Raw genomic sequence first — 23,322 nt, 5'->3', positions numbered from 1 at the left:
AATAAGAAAAATAATAATACTCAATGAGTAGTAACAATTAACAGGACACGACAGTAAAAAATGAATGAGGACAATAATAGATAGTGAGAAAGACACAGGTAGCAAAGCTATTGTTGTAGTTAGTCGTTCCACTGGCTGTCCCTACGGATGTGGCAGGAAGCTACATATTTTGCAGCTAATATAGCACAAAGGGGTTTCTCTGTCTCTGTCTCTGTGTGTGTGTGTGTGTGTGTGTGTGTGTGTGTGTGTGTGTGTGAGAGAGAGATAGTGTTGCTGACAGCTGTCAGCATATTAAACAAATCAAAGCCAGACCAGTCGAAGTCAGCCTCAAACCCAAACACATTCACTCCAGTGTTGTTTTTTTCACTAACCCACGGTCAGGTAGTAGAGGTTAAGGGTGAGAAGAGGGAATAAGGAAATTAAAGTTGGTACGGGTTAGAGGAGGACGAGGAGAGGGTTTAGGAGTCAATGAGTGGGTACAGCGGTGAGGAGGAGTCAGGAGGATGTGAGGAGAGGAGGTGAGGTAGAGAGAGAGAAGAGGAGATGCTATGTAGATAGATAGGGGAGGACAAGAGATACTATGTAGATAGATAGGGGAGGACAAGAGATACTATGTAGATAGATAGGGGATGACAAGAGATACTATGTAGATAGATAGGGGAGGACAAGAGATACTATGTAGATAGATAGGGGAGGACAAGAGATACTATGTAGATAGATAGGGGAGGACAAGAGATACTATGTAGATAGATAGGGGAGGACAAGAGATACTATGTAGATAGATAGGGGATGAGAGAAGTTACTATGTAGATAGATAGGGGTTGAGAGAAGATACTATGCAGATAGATAGGGGTTGAGAGAAGATACTATGTAGATAGATAGGGGATGAGAGAAGATACTATGTAGATAGATAGGGGATGAGAGAAGATACTATGTAGATAGATAGGGGATGAGAGAAGATACTATGTAGATAGATAGGGGATGAGAGAAGATACTATGTAGATAGATAGGGGATGAGAGAAGATACTATGTAGATAGATAGGGGATGAGAGAAGATACTATGTAGATAGATAGGGGATGAAAGAGAATGGTGGTATTTGAGCTTGTTTTCATTTGCCAGTTTCATAGCAACACATAAAGGCCTTTTATTAGCTCTACTGGCTACAGCTCTCTCACACACACACACACACACACACACACACACACACACACACACACACACACACACACAGGGCTGATGCTAACGCTAAGAGAATGTCAAGTGCTTATCTGGCAGGAGGAGCGGTGGTTTCAACCCTCCCCGGAGCTCAGCTAAGTGAGGGTGACTGCTGCTCCTATCAGGGGAGAGAATGTGTCGACTTTATGTGTGTTATTTCTCCTATGATCACGTCTCTGCTCCAAAACAACCCGGCCCCTATCACATCTCCACTGTTATCCTCATTAGGTTTCTCTGCGCTGCGCCTGCCAGATGCCGCTAGCCTTGTCATAACACACAGACTCAACACCATACCAGTTGTAATGGAATCATTTCCCCAACTGTCACTATGGGTTGTTGATGGCTGGAATCTTTGACAATTTTAGGGACATCCTCTGACACCGCCTGGTATAGAGAGGTCCTAGTTGGCAGGGAGATCGGCCCCAGTGATGTACTTGGCCGTATGCACTACCCTCTGTTGCACCTTGCGGTTGGATGACAAGCAGTTGCCATACCAAGAGGTGATGCAGCCAGTCAAGATGCTCTCAATGGTGCAGCTGTAGAACTTTCTGAAGATCTCCTGAGGAGGAGAGGCGTTGTTGTGCCCTCTTCTCAACTGTGTTGGTGTGTTTGAACCATGATAGGTCCTTAGTGATGTGGACACTGAGGAACATGAAATTCTCGACCCGCTCCACTACAGCCGCATTGATGTGAATGGGGGCGTGCTCGGCCCTCACTTTCCTGTAGCCACAATCAGCTCCTTTGTCATGTCGAGGTTGAGGGAGGGGTTGTTGCCCTGGCACCATACTCATCGTCATCGGTAATCAGGCCTACCGCTGTTGTGTTGTCGGTAAACTTAAGGATGGTGTTGGAACCACGCAGTCGTGGGTGAACAGGGAGTACAGGTGGGGACTAAGCACATACCCCTGAGAGGCCCCGTGTTGAGGGCCAGCATGGCAGATGTGTTTTTGCCTACCCTTACCACCTGGGGGCGGCCCGTCAGGAAGTCCAGGATCCAGTTGCAGACGGAGGTGTTTAGTCTCAGTGTCTTTCGCTTAGTGATGAGCTTTGTGGGCACTATGGTGTTGAACGCTGAGCTGTAGTCAATGAACAGCATTCCCACATAGGTGTTCCTTTTGTCCAGGTGGGAAAGGGCAGTGTGGAGTGCAATAGAGATTGCATCATCTGTGGATCTGTTGGAGTGGTATGTGAATTGGAGTGGGTCTAGGGTGTCTGGGATGATGGTGTTGATGTGAACCATGACCAGCCTTTCAAAGCATTTCATGGCTCACTGTTGTGATGTCATAAGACTACTGAACAGCCAATCAAATGGCTACCCTGACCATTTGCATTGACCCCCTTTTTATTTGCACTGACTCTCCTGCACACTCACTGGACTCTACCCACACACTCACACATACTACACCCCAACAGACACACAAAGTCACACTACATACGCTCACACAAACTGAACACACACATGCATATTGTCGCCACACACACAAACTTACACATAGGCACACTTTCAGACACAATCCCGGTGGAGACAGTCCCAGGGGAGCTGTAGCTCAGTAGCTCAGTTGGAAGAGCATGGCCTTTGCTACAGCAGAATTGTGGGTTTGATTCCTCTTACCACCCTTATGTATGTGTGCATGACTGTAAGTCGCTTTGGATGAAACCGTCTGCTAAATGGCATATATATATACAAACACACGCACAAGGTATTATCGGTTGCATTTTCATCTCTTTCGATTTTCCTTGCCCTGAGCTGTCATCTTGTCAGTGAAAACTCCACTCAAATATGCAGCACTGCTCTACTAAAAAGAGCAGGGGAGATAGAGAGAGGGAGCTGTCTGACTCTCATCTCGAGCCATCGTTCCCTAAAGCGAAACTATGTGCTCCGTTGTTTTGTCAGCTGCAGTGGTCCGTGTCACGGGGAAATGAGTCCCCCAGGAGAGGGGGACCATCATAAACGATGCGCCTCTGTGCAACATGGGCCTCTGATGTGGGGTGGCAGAGAGTCTTCCTGGATGCTGGCCTGTCTCAGTGCAATATTATTAAGAGAAGGCACTTGGCTGTTAGTTGATGGCTGCCTCATCAGAGTGTGTTTTATGGTTGGTGAACAGTAGTGTGTGTACAGTGCATCAATACACCTCAGTGACAGGCGTCATGTCATGTAGGGCTGCAGGTAGCCTAGTGGTTAGAGCGTTGGACTAGTAACCGAAAGGTTGCAAGATCGAATCCCTGAGCTGACGAGGTACAAATCTGTCGTTCTGCCCCCAAACAAGGCAGTTAACCCACTGTTCCTAGACTGTCATTGAAAATAAGAATTTGTTCTTAACTGACTTGCCTAGTTAAATAAAGGTAAAAAAAATATGTGGATTTCTTCTTCGATTTGGAACATCTGTCAGTAGTGCATCTTTATGGAGACCTTTGAACCATATTGTGTCTGTGTGTGCTTGTGTAACCCCATAATGTAGCTAGGTGAGATTTGAGTGCTTTTTTGGCACTAGTATCTATTTATTTGTGTTTGTGTGTAGATGTGATATTTGTGAATGGGAATCTCTCCAAGTGCATATGGAACGTTCAGTGATTGTGTCTCTCTTGTGTTCTGCTCTACCACACAGGTCGAGTCAGCGTGCCTGCATCATGTGGTGTGTGTGTGTGTGTGTGTGTGTGTGTGTGTGTGTGTGCATGCAATGCATGTGTCTATGTGCCCTCCTCAAACACAGGCCCAGCCCTGTTCTTGGCTCTGGCAATGTTCTGGCTGTCTTCCTATCCCTGCAGCTCCCCCATCCATCCCTCTCTCTTTTCCATCCCTTTCCTATCCCTCCAGCCCCCTTCCCTCCCTCCCTCCATCCTCCTGCTCTTCTCCCAACCCTACCTGTATTCCGATACCTTGGAAGAGATGTGACCTACTTTTTGTGTGTATTTACTGACATGTACTGACTGTGTAACTGATAGATGCGCACACACACACACACACACACACACACACACACACACACACACACACACACACACACACTAAATGTTTTTACATGTAAATTGTAAAGGTTTTGGTCTGTAAATTGTAAAGTATTTTGTGTGTAATGTCTTTTTCGTTACGTGTCAGACCCCAGTAAGACTAGCTGTTGCCACTGGCGTCAGTTAATGGGGATCCTAATGCAATCGAATAAATGAAAAGAGAAAGGTGGCTCATTCTGCAGACTCAGTGTGAGAGGCAGTTTTGTTCTCATTCCTGTGTATCTTTAAATGTGTTGTTGTTTTGTCTGAGCATGAGGGTAGGCCTACTGTACACCTTCTGAAAAACGAGGATAACCATCTTCAGTAGTCCCGCTCTGTCCCTTCGCCTCTCCAGCCTGCTACGGAGAAACCATCCCATCTCACCCTTAATACTGTTTCTGTGAACCTAAAGCCTGTAATAAGATCCCATCTGAGAGGTCTGCTCCCCACCTGGGGCTATTCTTCTCTCTGAGACCCAGGGCAGAGATAATGTACTGTAGACAAGAGAAAGACATGCTGGAATACAATCAATGTTCCCCAGGATTGTGTGCGTGTGGTTGTGTGTATTAGGGGAGATACTTTGTGTAGCTTTGTTTTGGGCTTCACTATGGCTGTGGAGGGCAGCAGTAGGGGGCTATAAGGGGGTAGGTACTGTAGATATGAAGGTGGGGAATGGAGAGCTACAGAGCTGGAGCTTGATTGGTCTGGGGATTTAGTTGAATTGGCATTGGTTTCAGACAAACAAGAGGGGTTGGAGGAGTAAGAGTCTCAGGAGCACAGACAGATGGATAGAGGGTTACTGGGATTAGGGGGATACTGGGGGAGGGATGGAGGGATGGAGGTATGGGGAGATATGTAGTGGGACATTGGGGAGAGAAGAGCGATGGAGAGAGAGAGCTAACGAGGATAAGCCATGTTAAATTAAACCTCTCTCCTTTCCTCCCTCCCTCCCCAGTGACTACTGTATGTTCTATCTTTGGACCCTCCCATTCAATAAGGCTCTTTATTTGTGTGTGTGTGTTTGTGCCTGCGTGCGTTCATGTGTGTCTGTGTTTCTGGAATCTGAGAAGTGGGCAGGGTGAGCATATGGGCAGTGAGAGTTCTCATTGGTTAGTTAAAAGATGAAACAGCATGACTTCTCTGGTTGGCCAGTTATTGTTCCAGAACACAAACGCGTTGTTCTGAGTGGTCAGAGGTTCTTTAAAAGCCTTAAAAGCTTTGCTCTGCTCTGACTGGACAGAGAGAATTCTGCAACCAACACTTTCTCTGGTCTCTTTTTGGGCAGCTGGAGAGAATACTTTTGTATAGAACCATACTTTAACAATATTGGCAGTGACCTTGCTCTGGTAAGTGTGTACATGCTGAGTGTGTTTGTGTTGATGCCTGTGTGCTCATAACTTAAAATATGTTGCCTGATATGCATAACCATGGTACCTACAGATGTAGGATCTTAATTCAACCTATAATGTCAGAGTGAAAAAGTCCTGCAGCAACAGGATTTTAACGTTTAGTCCATTATATTGCTTGATCGGTGGTTAGGCTATTAGCTGGCCAAAAGTAGGCTACAAGAAGTTCAATACTGTTAGTATGTGTGTTAGTGCGGGTTTTCAGTGAATTTATGTAAATCACAAAGCTCATCTGCAATTCCTGCAGGAAAAGTCTCAGCAACAAAAGAGACAACAAAATTAAGCACCTATATCTGTATTGAAATAGAAGATGGGGGAAATGCTGAGAAGATGGTGAAATGGTCAAAACAAGAAAGAACAAGAATAAGACAGATGAATCTCCTATCACCATCTCCTATACCCCCACCTCGACCTACCCTCTCCAGTCTGCTCCAGCCCTGCCGTTATCTGCCAGGCTGCCCTCAGTCAAGCGGAGAATGGCTTTTTAAACAGGCAGGACTCTGGGGACCTGAGCAGACGGCTATTATTGGCCTCATTTAGGACCCATCGTCGGGACGATGGCTCTTCCAGATAGGGACTGGTATTGCCACGGATACCAGCACATCCCCGCTAAGAAATACTAAGCCTAGCATTGCTCTTTATTTCAGGGACGTGTGTGGGCTTTTTGTTCTTGGTAGTATAGGCTCACAACTGCAGTACACACACAGATCCTCTTTGACAGTTTTTTGGATGGTTGACGACCAAGCTTAAACTTCTCTCTCTCTTTCTCTCTCTCTCTAGCTCTCGCTCTCTTTCTTTCTCTCGCTCTCTCTTTGAGGGATTATAATGTTTAGCAGGGTTGTGTGTGTGTGTGTGTGTGTGTGTGTGTGTGTGTGTGTGTGTGTGTGTGTGTGTGTGTGTGTGTGTGTGTGTGTGTGTTGTGGGCTGTGGTTGATCTTATGGCTTCATGGAGTCATATTATTTAGATGAGGATTACAGTGGTGATGAGACAGTAAGCAGAGCAGGGTGAACTGACATGACATCCTACCAATACCCACCAATGTGGGAGACCAGTTCTGAAGACAATAGGGATTGGAACAGGATCACCCCACACACACACACACACACACACACACACACACACACACACACACACACACACACACACACACACACACACACACACACTACTGAATATGAAGGCTCTTCCCATGTTAGTCCTGACTAATGCTGGGTTATGTCAGTGTGGTGCTGGACATGATAAGTGACACATAAATGTCCTGTGATTGAACATGCATCTCCTCAGATTGAAGCACTTTGCCTCTGACTGTGAGACAATGAATACCCTGGGGCTTAATTCACTGTGACTGTGGCTTCGCCTTCTGCTCACTGAGAGATGCATAGAAGCATTCTTTAGCAGTTGTGCTCGAAAAGGGCAACAGTAGGGCAATAGTTGTTCAGTATGAAAAAGTAGCCTCAGTGAGCTTCAATGATTCATTTGTTTGGGAACACAGGGTGTTGTGGTTGCCCTGTGTGGGAGGTTGTGTTCTAATGGTTGAGGTAGGACATGGTCACTGCTTCTTATTTATCAGTTTTAATATTGCAGATATATTCTAGGTTCTATCAATTAAATTGTTTGCATCCTTTCTAATTCCATACCCTTCTGTCCCTACATTAATTTGCGCAAACTAACGGACAACAGTACTTCTACTGCTACTTAAAGCTATTTCGCTCACATCTATGGTACCTGTAGTGAAATAATTATACATATATTCCTCATTTATTCTTTCTTCAACAGCTGGATTTTCACCCACAGCGGCCAATCCACCATTCATTCTGATCTTAACTCACAACTCTCCGAAGTCCACAGATTAAGACATCTTTCCCAGTATAATGCCATTTTGCTATTTCCTTTTGCAATACATCCCTCCATTTTACTATGCTGTCTTACGAGGGTCTTCTTGATCCTCCCTATTTGTAACATTTCTACCGATATACTTTACCCAAGAGTGGTAATGATATTTCCCCTTTACTGAAGTCACTGCTTCTTTACACAAGACCACATTGACCGTAACCATGAGAGCAGGGTTACACTTAGTCATTCTCAGGCACCAGACAATGAACACAGACAACTGGAGAACCCTGTCTGTGTATGGTGTGTGTGTGTGTGTTTGAGTGTGTGTGTTTTGGGCGGGTAAGGAGGGGGTTGGCTGTGAATCTCTGGGTAATTAATCACAGTCAGTAGGGAAGTTGTATGGTGGGAATTAAACGTGGCATCCCTTCCTCACCTCACTGCCCCGGCCCTCGTTAACCCTGACCACCTGCGGTCCCCCTCTGGATATTAACCAGGACCACCCATGGTCAACCACGGTCAGGACCACTAGCCTCGTCGCCCCTGTGGTCTTTATACAGCTTTATACATCAGCGTCTCCCATCAGTACTGAGGATATACACAGACGCACTGGAATAACACACATACTAGGAAGCCTACACTCACACCAGACACACAAGTACAGTCAGCGTTTGTGTTTTTGAAAGGGAGAGAGAGATGCTTGTGTTAGTAGTAAATAATGCAGACATTTCTGCGTTAGTCCATCACTCCCCCCTTCTCTCGCTCTCTTTCTCTCTCTCTTAGGTATGGAAGATGCATTAGTAGACACAGGCAGTGTGAACATGTGTGTGAGCAGCATAGGTTACTCTGTATGAATGTTTTTGTTTTACCGTATGAATAATGGAGTGTTTCATATGAGGGGGGTTGGTAGACACTCGTGTGTGTGTGTGTATATACAAACTCAAACACACACAAACACACAGACACACACGCGCACAAACACACACACACACATATATACACAAACACAAACGCACACTGTCAGACTATTGTTTTACATGGTTTAAGCATTGATGAAAGGTGTTTTTCCAGTTTGTAAGTCCACAACCATGTGTCACGGATCCCTCCGGAACTTTCATTACGCACACCTGGCCCCTATTCCCACTATTTGTATTTGTATATATGTGCCCTTTGGTTTCCATTGAGCGGTCGATTATTGTTACTATGTCTGTTGGTGCGCGTGAGTACCTGTGCTGTGGGTTTTGGGATTGCGCAGATGATTACAGGTCTCGTCTTGTGTGTTAATCATTGTGCGTGTGTGTTATTTATTCAAGGTACTCCTCGCTCTTTTTTGTTTGGGTTTCTACCCTGTGTGTTGTATACGTGTTTGTTTGGTCTTTGTCCCCGTGCCTTTACTCAGCACGCCGTAATTTGGGTAAAATAAAAAAAAACTATTATGCATTCCTGCGCCTGTCTCCCGACCCTTCATACCGACGTGACACCATGTGAATATTAAAAATGAATTATCCATGCAATATTTAAACATGAAGCTATAGAACAGGTCACAGATGAGACAGAGAGTTGATCATTCAAAGGGGTATTGCAACCTAATCGCCTGTAGAACAATTCTGCTCAATAAGTGTGTGTGTATGAGTGTGTGTTGCATGTCTGTCTATCTGCTTCACTTTTCAAAATAGACCATTTTTACCGGTCTCCCTCTCCATCTCCTTCTCTTCTTACAGTAAATGCTCAGAGTAGATTGTATTTTACCTCAGAGCGGAGAGCATGCCGTCTTTAAATTGGATTAAATACTTAAATCACACAATCAATCATCCACAGCGTACTGTGCCAAGATGTCTGAGTGTGTTTCCTCATCTGTCTTAAAGATAGCATAGCGGACTAGCCTACTATACAGATAGCAGGCCTGTTGGACTAGCCTACATCCTGGTCAGATAGCGTAGCGGTTAAGAGTGTTTGGCCTGTAACCAAAAGGTTGCTGGTTAGAATCCCTGAGCCGACTAGGTGTTAAATCCATCGATGTGCCCTTGAGCAAGGCACTTAACCCCAGTTTCTCTGGACAAGTGTGCTTGCTAAAATGTAGATTGTATACCTGTTAGACTAGCCTACACATTAGGGCTGTCCCCAACTAAAAAAAATATTGGTTGACTGAGAGTAGTCTGTTCTTTCGATTGGTTGAAGTTTTCAAACGTGTATTTTTCCATATACTGTATAGACACACCCTATGCTTGAATAAAATCAACTATATGTAAGCTACTTAGCTTGTCTGATGCTTTAAGCACTGCGATTACAAATTAAGACACACAAATTACTAAAGAGGGAGCCAGCGATCAATATTTTATTTCAAAATGGCGCCGACAGATATGGCAGCTATATTCTATCTAAATGAAAATGATACGAATCTAAAAAGCAAATTACATTGCCGTTGCCAATATGTAAAAATAGCCTACATAAACCAACAAATAAAAACATTGCAGCCTGCAGGTAGAAAATATCCTGATTTAAAAATAAATATCCTATAAATCACATTGGCTAAGCATGGCCTGTCTGCAAGGAACTTGAAACATTCTATCAACAATTAACTTGGTCCAGCTCAATCCTGCTAGCAAACTTGACCTCAGAGTTTCCAATGACCGTGCACTCCGGACAGACAGACACATCTGTAGACTATTTTGTGCTTTTATATGAAGTAAAAGGTAGGCCTATTCCACTGGATCAGAGCATGACATTTTTACCTCTTTCATGCTGAGTGGTTATCGAAAGGGAGAGAGCTGGAAAGATTGTTCAAATAGGCTACATTGAGGAACTATTGTCATTCTAAATGGATGTAAAACAGACTTTGTTTACTTGCTGTTTGAGGCGAAGAAAAAAATACTTTGAGAAGCTCCACAGTGATGGTGAGTTAAGACAATCAGAAGTAGTATCAGATCCACAAATGGGGACATTTATAGCCCTACATTTGCACACAGGCCAGGTAGCCTAGGCCTACATCTATGTGTAGTCAGGTGTGTGTCCTTACTCAATATTAACAGGAGCTCTCCAAACAAAAGACAATGAATAAATTGACGGCTCGTGAATGGAATGAAATAAACCAAAACCTTTTCCTCACAAGTGTTGCCCTGGTTGTGCGCTCTGCAAACAACGTTCCCACTCCTACAATGACAACGGTGAGACTGTAGTAGTAATATATTGAATGCATTAACAGAAATTACCGTAATCAATCAAACGTTGTAGATTATAAATTATGGGAATTAACGGTAAATATACTACTGGTGATACTGGTGTGCAATCACGCGGCCTCCGCAATGGATTAGTCCACTCAGACAGGCCTCCACAATGGATTAGTCCACTCAGACAGGCCTCCGCAATGGATTAGTCCACTCAGACAGGCCTCCGCAATGGATTAGTCCACTCAGACAGCCCTCCACAATGGATTAGTCCACTCAGACAGGCCTCCGCAATGGATTAGTCCACTCAGACAGGCCTCCGCAATGGATTAGTCCACTCAGACAGGCCTCCGCAATGGATTAGTCCACTCAGACAGGCCTCCGCAATGGATTAGTCCACTCAGACAGGCCTCCGCAATGGATTAGTCCACTCAGACAGGCCTCCGCAATGGATTAGTCCACTCAGACAGGCCTCCGCAATGGATTAGTCCACTCAGACAGGCCTCCGCAATGGATTAGTCCACTCAGACAGGCCTCCGCAATGGATTAGTCCACTCAGACAGGCCTCCGCAATGGATTAGTCCACTCAGACAGGCGTGAATCAGACAGGTGTCTCATGGGGACAGCCCTACTACACATAATGTACAACTTGAACCTAATTTGGTCGCATATGCAAACAAAATATTTAGCTCTGCGACCTGGACTTTTAATTTGGGAGCACATGCAACCCCCCCAAGAATCCAATATTATTATATATTTTTAGAATAATTATTGTAATGGGGCCTCCCGAGTGGTGCCCCATCGATCCCAAGCTGTATCACAACCGACCGTGATCGGTAGTCCCATAGGGCAGTGTACAATTGGCCCAGCGTCGTCCGGGTTAGGGGAGGGTTTGGTCGGGGGGCTTTACCTGCCTAATCGCGCTCTAGCAACTCCTTGTGGCGGGCCGGGTGCCTGCAGGCTGACTGCGGTCATCATTTGAACGTTGGTGCGGCTGGCTTCCGGGTTAAGCGGGCGGGTATTAAGAAGCGCGGTTTGGCTGGTCATGTTTCGGAGGATGCATCTTTTGACCTTCGCCTCCCGAGCCCTTTGGGGAGTTAAAGCGATGACCGAAATTGGGGAGAAAAAAGGGGGTAAAATACAAAAAATATATATTTTTATAATAATAATGATTGTGCCATTGATTCCAGAGCGCAGATTCCTTTACGTCATGCTTGCATCATTAATACAGCCAAAACTGCTTGTTTCTAAGCCAAACAACTGAACCAGCTGGGAGACTTGCAAGCCAAAGAACACCATCCCAAGCGTGAAGCACGGGGGTGGCAGCATCATGTTGTGGGGGTGCTTTGCTGCAGGAGGGACTGGTGCACTTCACAAAATAGATGGCATCATGAGGCAGGAAAATTATGTGGATATATTGAAGCAACATCTCAAGACATCAGTCAGGAAGTTAAAGCTTGGTCGCAAATGGGTCTTCCAAATGAACAATGACCCCAAGCATACTTCCAAAGTTGTGGCAAAATGGCTTAAGGACAACAAAGTCAAGGTATTGAAGTGTGCCATCTCAAAGCCCTGACCTCAATCCCATGGAACATTTGTGGGCAGAACTGTAAAAGCGTGTGCTCGCAAGGAGGCCTACAAACCTGACTCAGTTACACCAGCTCTGTCAGGAGGAATGGGCCAAACTTCCCCCAACTTATTTTGGGAAGCTTGTGGAAGGCTACCTGAAACGTTTGACCCAAGTTAAACAGTTTAAAGGCAATGCTACCAAATACTAATTGAGTGTATGTAAACTTCTGACCCACTGGGAATGTGATGAAAGAAATAAAAGCTGAAATAAATCATTCTCTCTATTATTATTCTGACATTTCACATTCTTAAAATAAAGTGGTGATCCTAACTGACCTAAGACAGGGAATTGTTACTAGGATTAAATGTCAGGAATTGTGAAAAACTGAGTTTAAATGTATTTGGCAAAGGTGTATGTAAACCTCCGACTTCAACTGTATATATTGCTGCCTACAAGCAGCAGTATTTTGCTGCTTGTAGGCTACTGTCTGTAATTTGTTTGAATATATTTCATGTGTAGCCTAACATTTGCGCAATGATGTGCAAAATCTTGATTGAGTGCATTATTATAGGGTAAGCATTAGAGTAAATATTTGCAGCCATAAGTGATAATATATTTCCAGGACCTGATCCGTCGTAAGTATTGTGGAATAATTCTAATGTTAACATAAGATTTTAATGGAGAAAGCTGATCCTGTCAGTATCGACACATGCTTCAACGACTCACTTTGCAAACGTTCTCTCTGCGTGGTGTTTTGGGAAACGTAGTGTATGTTACAGTACCATGTTCGGCCGTTGTAGGAAAGATGCATCGTTAAAACACTCGTAAGCCTAATTTCCATCGCTATCGGGAAACCGGGGCCTTGGTATTACTGACTCAAATTAATTAAATGAGTCGAAAGAGTTGTTCTTTTTACTGAACGAATCGAAAAGATCCGAGTCAGAGTAAAAAGAGCCGAAGGAACCGAACTTCCCATCATTAATGTCATCATCACAAAGGTGACACTCTCAAAGAGACAGTGTACTATTTTCAATGCAATGCATCTCAACAGGAAAATAGACCTTTTACACCACGTAGAAACCTATTATTCCACAAATGGATTTGTAATTTCAATGACAGGTATATTTCTCAACATTTGAGCTTTTTATAATAAACAAATGTATTTACTGTGTTACATATTAGTTTCTAGAACACATCATGTGCTTCAAAAGTAGCTAGAATTCATATAGGATCAATCTCAATCAAGAAATGGTGCTTCTTTCTTGTGCTTCTAAATTGTACCAATGAAAATGTTTAATTTAGAGCCTTACTGGAATCACTCTTCATGGTTAGAGTGACATCATCAAACGTTAACAACCACTGCTGGCTATAGGTGCTGTGAATAAGGATGTCTTTATGGTGTCATTGACACATTTCTACCGGTATGTTGATATAGGATATGTGTGCATAGCCTATGACACACCACGTGCACACACATACTCACAAACGTATGCACACACACACACACACACACTCTTTCACACACACAGCTGAGTGAGCGCGGTGGGACAAATAAGGTGAGATGATAATTGAATTTGCTGAAGAGTAGGCGGAGGAGCAGGGAGGGAGAAACAGCTATCCAGGGAGATACATTCCTACAACAATGGGAGCAGACAGTCAATTCCATCACTCTTCCTTCAGGGCGTCATAGCCCGATGCTGAGCTGTAACCCTCATTTTCCGCTTATAGATGGCAGGCAAGCGGTGAGTTGTGTGCGTATGTGTGTGAGTCAGTGTGTGCTCTTGGGTCACGAGCCGCTGATCCGTGGATTTCGCGCTGTGTACATCCTCACACACCTGCTCCCGTCCCGATGCCTCGGAGCAAATGAGTTTGGCTGGCGAGTATGGATGGGGGTCAGATAATATGTCATATTGTTGGAAAGCTTGTTGGAAGGAAACCCACACTGGCCAGATCTGCACTGTCCCAACTGTTGTCAGATGGTCACCAAGGTCAGGAGGGGACATCATACTGACCATTGGTGCACATAGACATGTCATGAATAGAGCAAACATGTTTTCTTAATCTATATGTCAGAGAGGCATGTCTGTTCTACACAGTATATCTCTATATGATCGTGTGTGTGTGTGTGTGTGTGTGTGTGTGTGTGTGTGTGTGTGTGTGTGTGTGTGTGTGTGTGTGTGTGTGTGTGTGTATCTATACTTACAGTATATGTGTGTTCTGCCTTGTGGTGTCCTACTTTCCTCAGCCCTAGTATCCCTCCCCAACTGTTAATAGTGGTAAATTGCTTCAGAATTTCTCTTATCAAAAACCTGTGAAAACATAAATGTTAAAAAAAAGGTTTAATTCAGGTTGGTCTGATATTATTACTGATTAAACATTTTCCATCGTGTGTTCCTGGGAGAGAGATTCACTTAAAGCTACGCTAGCTCAGCTATCCTGCTCCACATCACCTGATTACCTGTCTACCCTGTACCCCCAGTTGCCCTGGAAACAATGGAACATCAGAACTCAGCTGTGCATGAGACACATTCTTCAGTTTGGGGAAATCAAGCCTTTTTCCTTCTGTGTGAAATGAAGTGACATCAAACATAACTTTGGATATGGAAATGTAGAATATATCTGTAAATATAGCTCCGATCTCCTTCACAGGTGAATTTTGAGGGTAAAAATATATATATTCCAACTTGCAGAAGTCTCAAATTGTTGAAAGGGTGTTTTCCCTGGTCTCAGAGAGTCACCCAATTAGGGAGGTTGATGGAAACAGTCACTCATGTCCTCATTCAATGTTGGCATGTGTTTGTGTTGGTAACACTTCACTACATCCAAAGACGTTCTCTTTCAGAGACTTAACAGAAGAGCTTGAATGTTTTAACCCCCATGTTACATCTGATTGAGCAGTTAGTGGTCTATGTGTTTGTTTGGGAGAAAGAGTCTTTGTGTCATGGTCTGTACCTCCTAGTAGAGAATACTTAAATGTTAGTGGGGGAATGGAGAGAGAGGACAAGTGACAGGGGCGGTCGCCACAATGCCCTCTCTGTGTGGGATGAGGGGGGTGATGATGTCATGCTTGGCAAGGCCCCTGGTCCCAGTGAGCTTGTGAAGGCGTGACATGGCTGGGTCTTTCAGGAGCACCGTGCAATTGTTGTGGGGAGCAGACTGTGACAGGGAACGCTTTGAGACATTACAGCGGGAGACAGACAGCTAGGCAGTCTGACAGGAAGTGTGACCTGTGAATGGGCTTCCTGTGTGTATAGACTACTACTGCTCACTGATGGCTGGGTTCTCTCTCTGTCTGTGTTACTGTATCTGTCTCACTCACAGTTGCGGCCTGTAGTCGTTCCAGCTAATTGTAGCCTCCCCTGTGTTATATCTAACCTTGTGTGTGGGTGCTAGAGTTGTGATGATTATGGAATATTGGGTAACGATTAATTATAATGCAAATGACCACGTTTATTGTCATAATGAAAAATGTTTTGAGGTTGTAATGCATCAAAATGCATCTTTAAAAATGAGCTACGACATACCTAATGAATACAACACAGATTAGTGACACCACCATCTCAAAAAACAATAGTTTTGACCGCTTGTTACCAATAGTTTTGACCGCTTGTTAACAATAGTTTTGACCGCTTGTTAACAATAGTTTTGACCGCTTGTTACCAATAGTTTTGACCGCTTGTTAACAATAGTTTTGACCGCTTGTTAACAATAGTTTTGACCAACCAATAGCTTTTACCGCAATTACCAACTTTACCCGCTTAATGTCAAAATGAAAAACTGCTGTTGGGTAAACTTTATCTAAAGCTGAATCACCTCCCTTCAAAAATGTATGTATTTAGACGATTCTTATTATATACTTCAAGGTTATTGCCCATAATTGTTGGTTACACGATTATATGATTATTGTGCCAGCCCTAGTGGGTGCATACTGTGTGTGTGTGTGTGTGTGTGTGTGTGTGTGTGTGTGTGTGTGTGTGTGTGTGTGTGTGTGTGTGTGTGTGTGTGTGTGTGTGTGTGTGTGTGTGTGGAGGGGGGGTGTGTCTTTATGTTGTTTCTGCCAGCACCCATGTTGGCCAGGGGTTCTACTTAAGGGGAAAGACCTTGTTGACTAGCAACTAGGACTCTGGTGGTCAGCCCTGCTCCAGGAGAGAGGCAGTGTGTGCAGGCTCTGGTTTGTGTAGAAGAACCCTGCACCCCCTGGTTTGTGTAGAAGAACCCTGCACCCCCAGTAGCTAGCTTGTTTTTGGTCTCAAATCTCTTCCTCTAAATCCTTCCTTCCACCAATCCTTTTCTCCTTCCATCCATTTCCATCAACCTCTTTATCTTGTGGTGTGTGTGCGTTGTGTTTAAGACAATAAATCCACCAAGGGTTGGTAACACAAGCCAAAAACACACATTTCTCAACAACTGACGAGCTTATTGCTGACTGCTTCTCAAGGCCTTTTAGTGGAACAAAGAGACGCCAATCTTCAGGCAACAGGGACATTGCCAGAACGTTCTTGGCAGACATGTTTTCTGACTGAACGACGTTTCCTAGAAGAAAGTCTGAGAGAGCGACTCCTTTCATTAGCTATTCTAATCTGAGCACACACACACTCTCTCACATGCAAACACACACGCATACACGCATACATGCACATACACACTCTCTCTCTCTCTTTCTCTCAAACTCACACACGTGACTGACAGAGACTGCAGCAGTGCTCAAACATTCTCCTCATCATTTGCTTTTGTCTGTCTCTATAAACCAGGGTTCCATCCTGGTCCTTTCTGATTTAGAGGGTTCATTTGCTCAGTGTTCCTCTCCTCTCATATTGAAATGTGTGTCTGACACTGGCTGAACTCCCTCCACTCTTCCCAGGGCCGTTTGTTGTTGTATCCTCTCTCTCCTCCTCTCCTTGCCTCTCAGTCTCTCAGTCTATGGTCGCTGTCACATCTGAACCCTTTGTTGCTACGGTAGCCACCGGAATCGTGTCGTTTCAAGTCTCAATTTAAATACTTTAACCGAATCCAACCCAGCCCACTCAATCAACTATATTTGCATCCGCAGGCCTTTTCCAAAGGGGTTCTTCAAAAGCTTTGTTTTCATTGTTTGGTACTTTGGAATAATGAAATGGGGGATATATTCAGAGGGATAGAAGGCCATCTTTTCCTCATTTAAAAGAGTACTGAATTTGGGAGAACTGTATAATTTACATCTCTGCAGAGTGATATTTGAAGTCATATTATTGTGTAACTTTTATATAAATCAAATCAAAGTTTATTTGTCACGTGTGCCGAATACAACCTTACAGTGAAATGCTTACTTACAAGACCTAACCAACAGTTCATTTTGAAGTAAAAAATAAGTATTAGGTAAACAATAGATAAGTAAATAAATGGGGGAAAAAACAGTAAAACGACAGTGAAAATAACAGTAGCGAGTCTATATAACGGTACCGGTACAGAGTCAATGTGCGGGGGCACCGTTTAGTCGGGCTAATTGAGGTATTATGCACACTACCGTTCAAAAGTTTTTGGGTCACTAAGAAATGTCCTTGTTTTTGAAAGAAAAGCAAATTTTTTTGTAAATTTTTAAAATAACATCAAATTGATCAGAAATACAGTGTAGACACTGTTGTAAATGACTATTGTAGCTGGAAAAAACTGATTTTTAATTGAATATCTACATAGGTGTAGAGGCCCACTATCAACAACCATCACTCCTGTGTTCCAATGGCACGTTGTGTTAGCTAATCCAAGTTTATCATTTTAAAAGGCTAATTGATCATTAGAAAACCCTGTTGCAATTATGTTAGCACAGCTAAAAACAGTTGATCTGATTAAAGAAGCAATAAAACTGGCCTTCTTTAGACTAGTTGAGTATCTGGAGCATCAGCATTTCTGGGTTCGATTACAGGCTCAAAATGGCCAGAAACAAAGTACTTTCTTCTGAAACTCATCAGTCTATTCTTGTTCTGAGAAATGAAGGCTATTCCATGTGAGAAATTACCTAGAAACTGAAGATCTGGTTCAACACCGTGTACTACTCCCTTCACAGAACAGCACAAACTGGCCCTAACCAGAATAGAAAGAGGAGTGAGAGGCCCTGGTGCACAACTGAGCAAGAGGAAAAGTACATTAAACAGACGCCTCACAAGTCCAACTAGCAGCTTCATTAAATCGTACCCGCAAAACACCAGTCTCAACGTCAACAGTGAAGAGGCGACTCCGGGATGCTGGCCTTCTAGGTAGAGTTCCTCTGTCCAGTGTCTGTGTTATTTTGCCCATCTTAATCTTTTCTTTTTATAGGCCAGTCTGAGATATGGCTTTTTCTTTGCAACTCTGCCTAGAAGGCCAGCATCCCGGAGTCGCCTCTTCACTGTTGACGTTGAGACTGGTGTTTTGCAGGGATATTTCTAAGTGACCCCAAACTTTTGAACGGTAGTGTACATGTAGGTATAGTAAAGGGACTATGCATAGATGATAAACAGAGAGTAGCAGCAGCGTAAAATATGGGGTTGGCGGGGCACAATGCAAATAGTTTTGGTAGCCAATGTGCAGGGGCACCGATCAGTCGGGCTAATTGAGTTAATATGTACGTGAATGTATAGTTAAAGTGACTATGCATAGATGATAAACAGAGAGTAGCAGCAGCGTAAAAGAGGGGTTGGGGACACACACAATGCAGTAGCCATTTGATTACCTGTTCAGGAGTCTTATTGCTTGGGGGTAAAAGCTTTTGGGAAGAATTTTGGTCCTAGACTTGGTGCTCTGTTACCGCTTGCCATGCGGTAGTAGAGAGAACAGTCTATGACTGGGGTGGCTGGGATCTTTGACAATTTTTAGGGCCTTCCTCGGAAACCACCTGATGTAGAGGTCCTGGATGGCAGGAAGCTTAGCCCCAGTGATGTACTCGGCTGTACACACTACCCTCTGTAGTGCCTTGCAGTCGGAGGTCAAGCAGTTGCCGTACAAGGCAGTGATGCAAACAGTCAGGATGCTCTCGATGGTGCAGCTGTAGAACCTTTTGAGGATCTGAGGACCCATGCCAAATCTTTTCAGTCTCCTGAGGGGAAATAGGTTTTGTCGTGCCCTCTTCACAACTGTTTTGGTGTGTTTGGACCATGATAGTTTGTTGGTGATGTGGACACCAAGGAACTTGAAGCTCTCAACCTGCTCCACTACAGCCCTGTCGATGAGAATGGTGGCGTACTCGGTCCTCCTTTTCCTGTAGTCCACAATCATCTCCTTTGTCTTGATTACGTTGAGGGATAGGTTGTTATTCTGGCACCACACGGACAGGTCTCTGATCTCCCCCCTACAGGCTGTCTCGACATTGTCGGTGATCAGGCCTAACACTGTTGTGTCGTCTGCAAACTTAATTATGGTGTTGGAGTCGTGCCTGGCCATGCAGTCATGGGTGAACAGGGAGCACAGTTGGGGACTGAGCACGCATCCCTGAGGGGCTCCAGTGTTGAGGTTCAGTGTGGCAGATGTGTTGCTACCTACCCTCACCACCTGGGGGTGGCCCGTCAGGAAGTCCAGGATCCAGTTGCAGAGGGAGGTGTTTAGTCCCAGGATCCTTAGCTTAGTGATGAGCTTTGAGGGCACTATGTTGTTGAATGCTGAGCTGTAGTCAATGAATAGCATTCTCACGTAGGTGTTCCTTTTGTCCCGGTGGGAAAGGGCAGTGTGGAGTGCAATAGAGATTTCATAATCTGTGGATCTGTTTGAGTAGTATGCAAATTGGAGTGGGTCTAGGGTTTCTGGGATAATGGTGTTAATGTGAACCATGACCAGCCTTTCAAAGCATTTCATGGCTACGGACGTGAGTGCTACAGGTCTGTAGTCATTTAGGCGTGATCACACAGTCGTCCGGAACAGCTGATGCTCTCATGCATGCCTCAGTGTTGCTTTCCTCGAAGCGAGCATAGAAGGGATTTAGCTCGTCTGGTAGGCTTGTGTCACTGGCCAGCTCGCGGCTGTGCTTCCCTTTGTAGTCTGTAACAGTTTGCAGACTCTGCCACATCCGACGAGCGTCGGAGCCGGTGTAGTACGATTTAATCTTAGTCCTGTATTGGCGCTTTGCCTGTTTGATGGTTCGTCAGAGGGCATAGCAGGATTTCTTATAAACTTCCGGGTTAGAGTCCCGCACCTTGAAAGTGTCAGCTCTACTCTTTAGCTCAGTGCAAATGTTGCCTGTAATCCATGGCTTCTGGTTGGGGTATGTACGTACAGTCACTGTGCGGATGACGTCCTCGATGCACTTATTGATAAAGCCAGTGACTGATGTGGTGTACTCCTCAACACCAGTGCTGATCAGGAGTTACCAATGGATTAACAATTGTGTGTTTTCCATCTAATTTAAGACACACACACAAACACACAGGGTATCTACCACACAGGGTGTCGTTTACCACCATGGGATGAACCACAGAATGAACCAACCTACCGCCTTCATCTGGTAACATGATCTACGAGGTCCATAGAGTCGGCTAGGATCATTTCTATATGAACGCACACGTGTGTGTGGAATAGCCATCCTTTGAATTGAAATCCCCCTCACGCCAACCTTCACACTCCTCCATTTTTAATGAAGCCGAGATAAAATAAAATGGTGTTCTTTACACGTCATTATGTCTTTATTGATCCGTCAGCATCTTCGCCGCGGAATGGTATTTGGTGAAAATTTCTCCCTCTATTGCAATCACAAGAAGAAATCATTAGATGCCATTAGCGGAATGTAAGTAAAGGAGTGTATGTGTTTAGGTGCGTGTGTGTGTGAGAGTGCGTACATGAGTGTGTGGGTTTAATATAACATCTTTGTTCTCTGATGGCTGTGCTATCTTCGATGTGGGGGACAAGGGGCAACTTTATCTTCTCTTGAAAGATGACTGTCTTATCTTCTCTCTTCTTCTCTCTCCCTCTCTCTCGCTCTTTCTTCCTCTCTCTCTCTCTCTCTCTCTCTCTCTCTTTGTATCCTAGGCTGTTAGGTCAAGGGGAAAATGAGGCCTCCTAGCCCTCTCCTGATCCTGCTGTATGTCACCCTGTCCCGCGCCATGAAGACAGTCTCTAAGAGAGGCTCAGGTATGTACACTTCCTCTTTCTTTCTCTACTCCCTGTTCCCTGTGGCTCCTCCCACCTGAGTGGTGGGATTAAGCTAGACGTCTGTTTTAATGGCAAATGTTAGTAGTTCCAGGAATTCTCGTCACTTAGTTGAGATGTGTTTGTGGGTGCGTGCGTGCATGTGTGTGTGTGTGTGTGTGTGCGTGTGTGTGTGTGTGTGTGTGTGTGTGTGTGTGTGTGTGTGTGTGTGTGTGTGTGTGTGTGTGTGTGTGTCCACTAACCTTAATGAAGGAAGCTGAGATAATTGGAGCTGAGATAATTGCATAGGGCGTTCCCCTTACCCATTTCCCTGTGTCAATCTCATTCATTATATGTCTGTTGAGCTTTTTAAATGTGAAACTGACATTTCTGTCTGTCTTTGGGGCTGGATGGAGTATGATTACCTGTCTGCCTATCTACATTTTAAACATGACTGACATACTGAATGACACTTCTCAGAGCTAGACAGCATTCCCCCCATGCAGCGAGAGAGACTGGCAGACACCCAGTAATCTTATCGCTCTGTCTCAGGGTCGCCAAGGGTTAATGCGAAAATCATTTTGGCTCTAAACAGCAGCAAATTGAGCATCAATTGTGAACAAATGCAAAGGTCGAAGAAGAAAATGGATAGGAGAAAAGATTGAAGAGAGAAACTTTGTTCATGACAGGAATTGATAGAGCTGAGAGTAATCTGTTTCAGTGAGCTAACTAGTTGCTGCAGACTGTCAATGACTGAGCCCCAAAAACAGGCACTGTGTCTTTAACATGCTGACCACAACACCCGCGTTGCGTGCGCAAGCGTTGGGAAATAAATGTACACATACATGTTATTCAATCATTTCATCCAAACTGCTGGCACACGTTAACGAGCGTCTGCATAGCCTGGCGCTAAAATAGAACTTGGTCTATTTTTGACACTTGAAGCGCCGCAAGTCCCGCCTCTCCCATCTCCCAGTTTTTTTATGAGCATATACTCATGTGGGTGATTGAAAGATGAACTGAGGTCCACACTCCAGTCCAGTTGGTGGTGGTAAATGCACCTTAAAGTTGGTTGCCAACTGCCATATAAAGTCCACAGAAGAAGAAGAAGAAGAAGAAGAAGAAGACTGAAGGAAGAGAAATTCCAAGAAACAAACCTTTTATCTGTGGATTAATTGTCGGAGAAGAGAACACACTTTTGTGTGACTCAAAATTGGTCAACCTTGTGCATTTCAAGTAAAATAACAACCCAATGTTTATGATGTTTCACACAGGGCTGCAACGGCAAACTAGCTAGCTAAATGTTCATGCATGTTTCATTTGTTTCGACCTGGACCCAAATTAATATAGTTGGTTCAGAGTTCGTTTTGGAATTTCAGCTTGCATGTCTTGATGTGGATGGATTGCGATGAATATTGGCATCCCTCAAATTGCTTTAAACTTAGCCTTTGTGAGGCGTCACTACAGACCCGGGTTCGATCCCGGGCTTATCACAACTGGCCATTATCGGGAGTCCCATAGGGTGGCGCACAATTGGCCCAGCGTCATCCGGGTTAGGGGAGGGTTTGGTCAGGGGGGCTTTACTTGGCTCATTGTATTCTAGCATCTCCTTGTGGCAGGCCGGGCACCCGCAGGCTGACCCTGGTCGTCAGTTGAACGGGGTTTCCTCCGACACATTGGTGTGGCTGGCTTCCGTGTTAAGCGGGCGGGTGTAAAGAAGCGAGGTTTGGCGGGTCATGTTTTGGAGGACGCATGACTCAACCTTTGCCTCCCGTGCCCGTTTGGGAGTTGCAGCGATGAGACAAGATTGAAATTGGGGAGAAAAAGGGGGTAACATTTAAAAAAACAGGCCTTTGTTTTCAGATTAGATATCAGTTGGTCAGAAAGACATCTCGCCTGTTCCTCCTAGTTGAAAGGCCTGCAGTTTGGCTATCTATTATTCCCAGACATTAGTCGGTTCATTACCAGGTAAAGTACTGAATTGACCCGCTATGGTCTGTCTTTTTTTTTTGTACTGGCCCCCCGTGGGAATCGAACCCACAACCCTGGCGTTGCACACACCATGCTGGCGTTGCAAACACCAT

At 44.6% G+C, this 23,322-nt stretch overlaps 1 protein-coding gene across 5 annotated transcripts in view; it reads left to right on the top strand.

Moving 5' to 3' along the window:
• The window catches only part of LOC106582011 (interleukin-1 receptor accessory protein-like 1), a 309,914-nt gene that overhangs the window by 14,237 nt on the left and 272,355 nt on the right, over nt 1–23,322 (top strand). For 4 of the 5 annotated variants that reach the window (XM_014164645.2, XM_014164642.2, XM_014164644.2 and 1 more), the window contains exon 2: nt 21,140–21,241. In XM_014164645.2, the coding sequence (XP_014020120.2) occupies nt 21,160–21,241 (82 nt within the window). In that variant the 5' untranslated portion in view covers nt 21,140–21,159. Of the gene's footprint in view, nt 1–5,395; nt 5,548–21,139; nt 21,242–23,322 lie in introns of those variants that run through there. The other variant, XM_014164639.2, reaches the window with a different exon arrangement.

This window comes from Salmo salar, chromosome ssa21, assembly GCF_905237065.1.
Source record: "Salmo salar chromosome ssa21, Ssal_v3.1, whole genome shotgun sequence".
Lineage (NCBI taxonomy): Eukaryota > Metazoa > Chordata > Actinopteri > Salmoniformes > Salmonidae > Salmo > Salmo salar.
The sequence above is the reverse complement of the archived record's forward strand: the minus strand, read 5'-3'. Positions and strand labels throughout refer to the sequence as shown.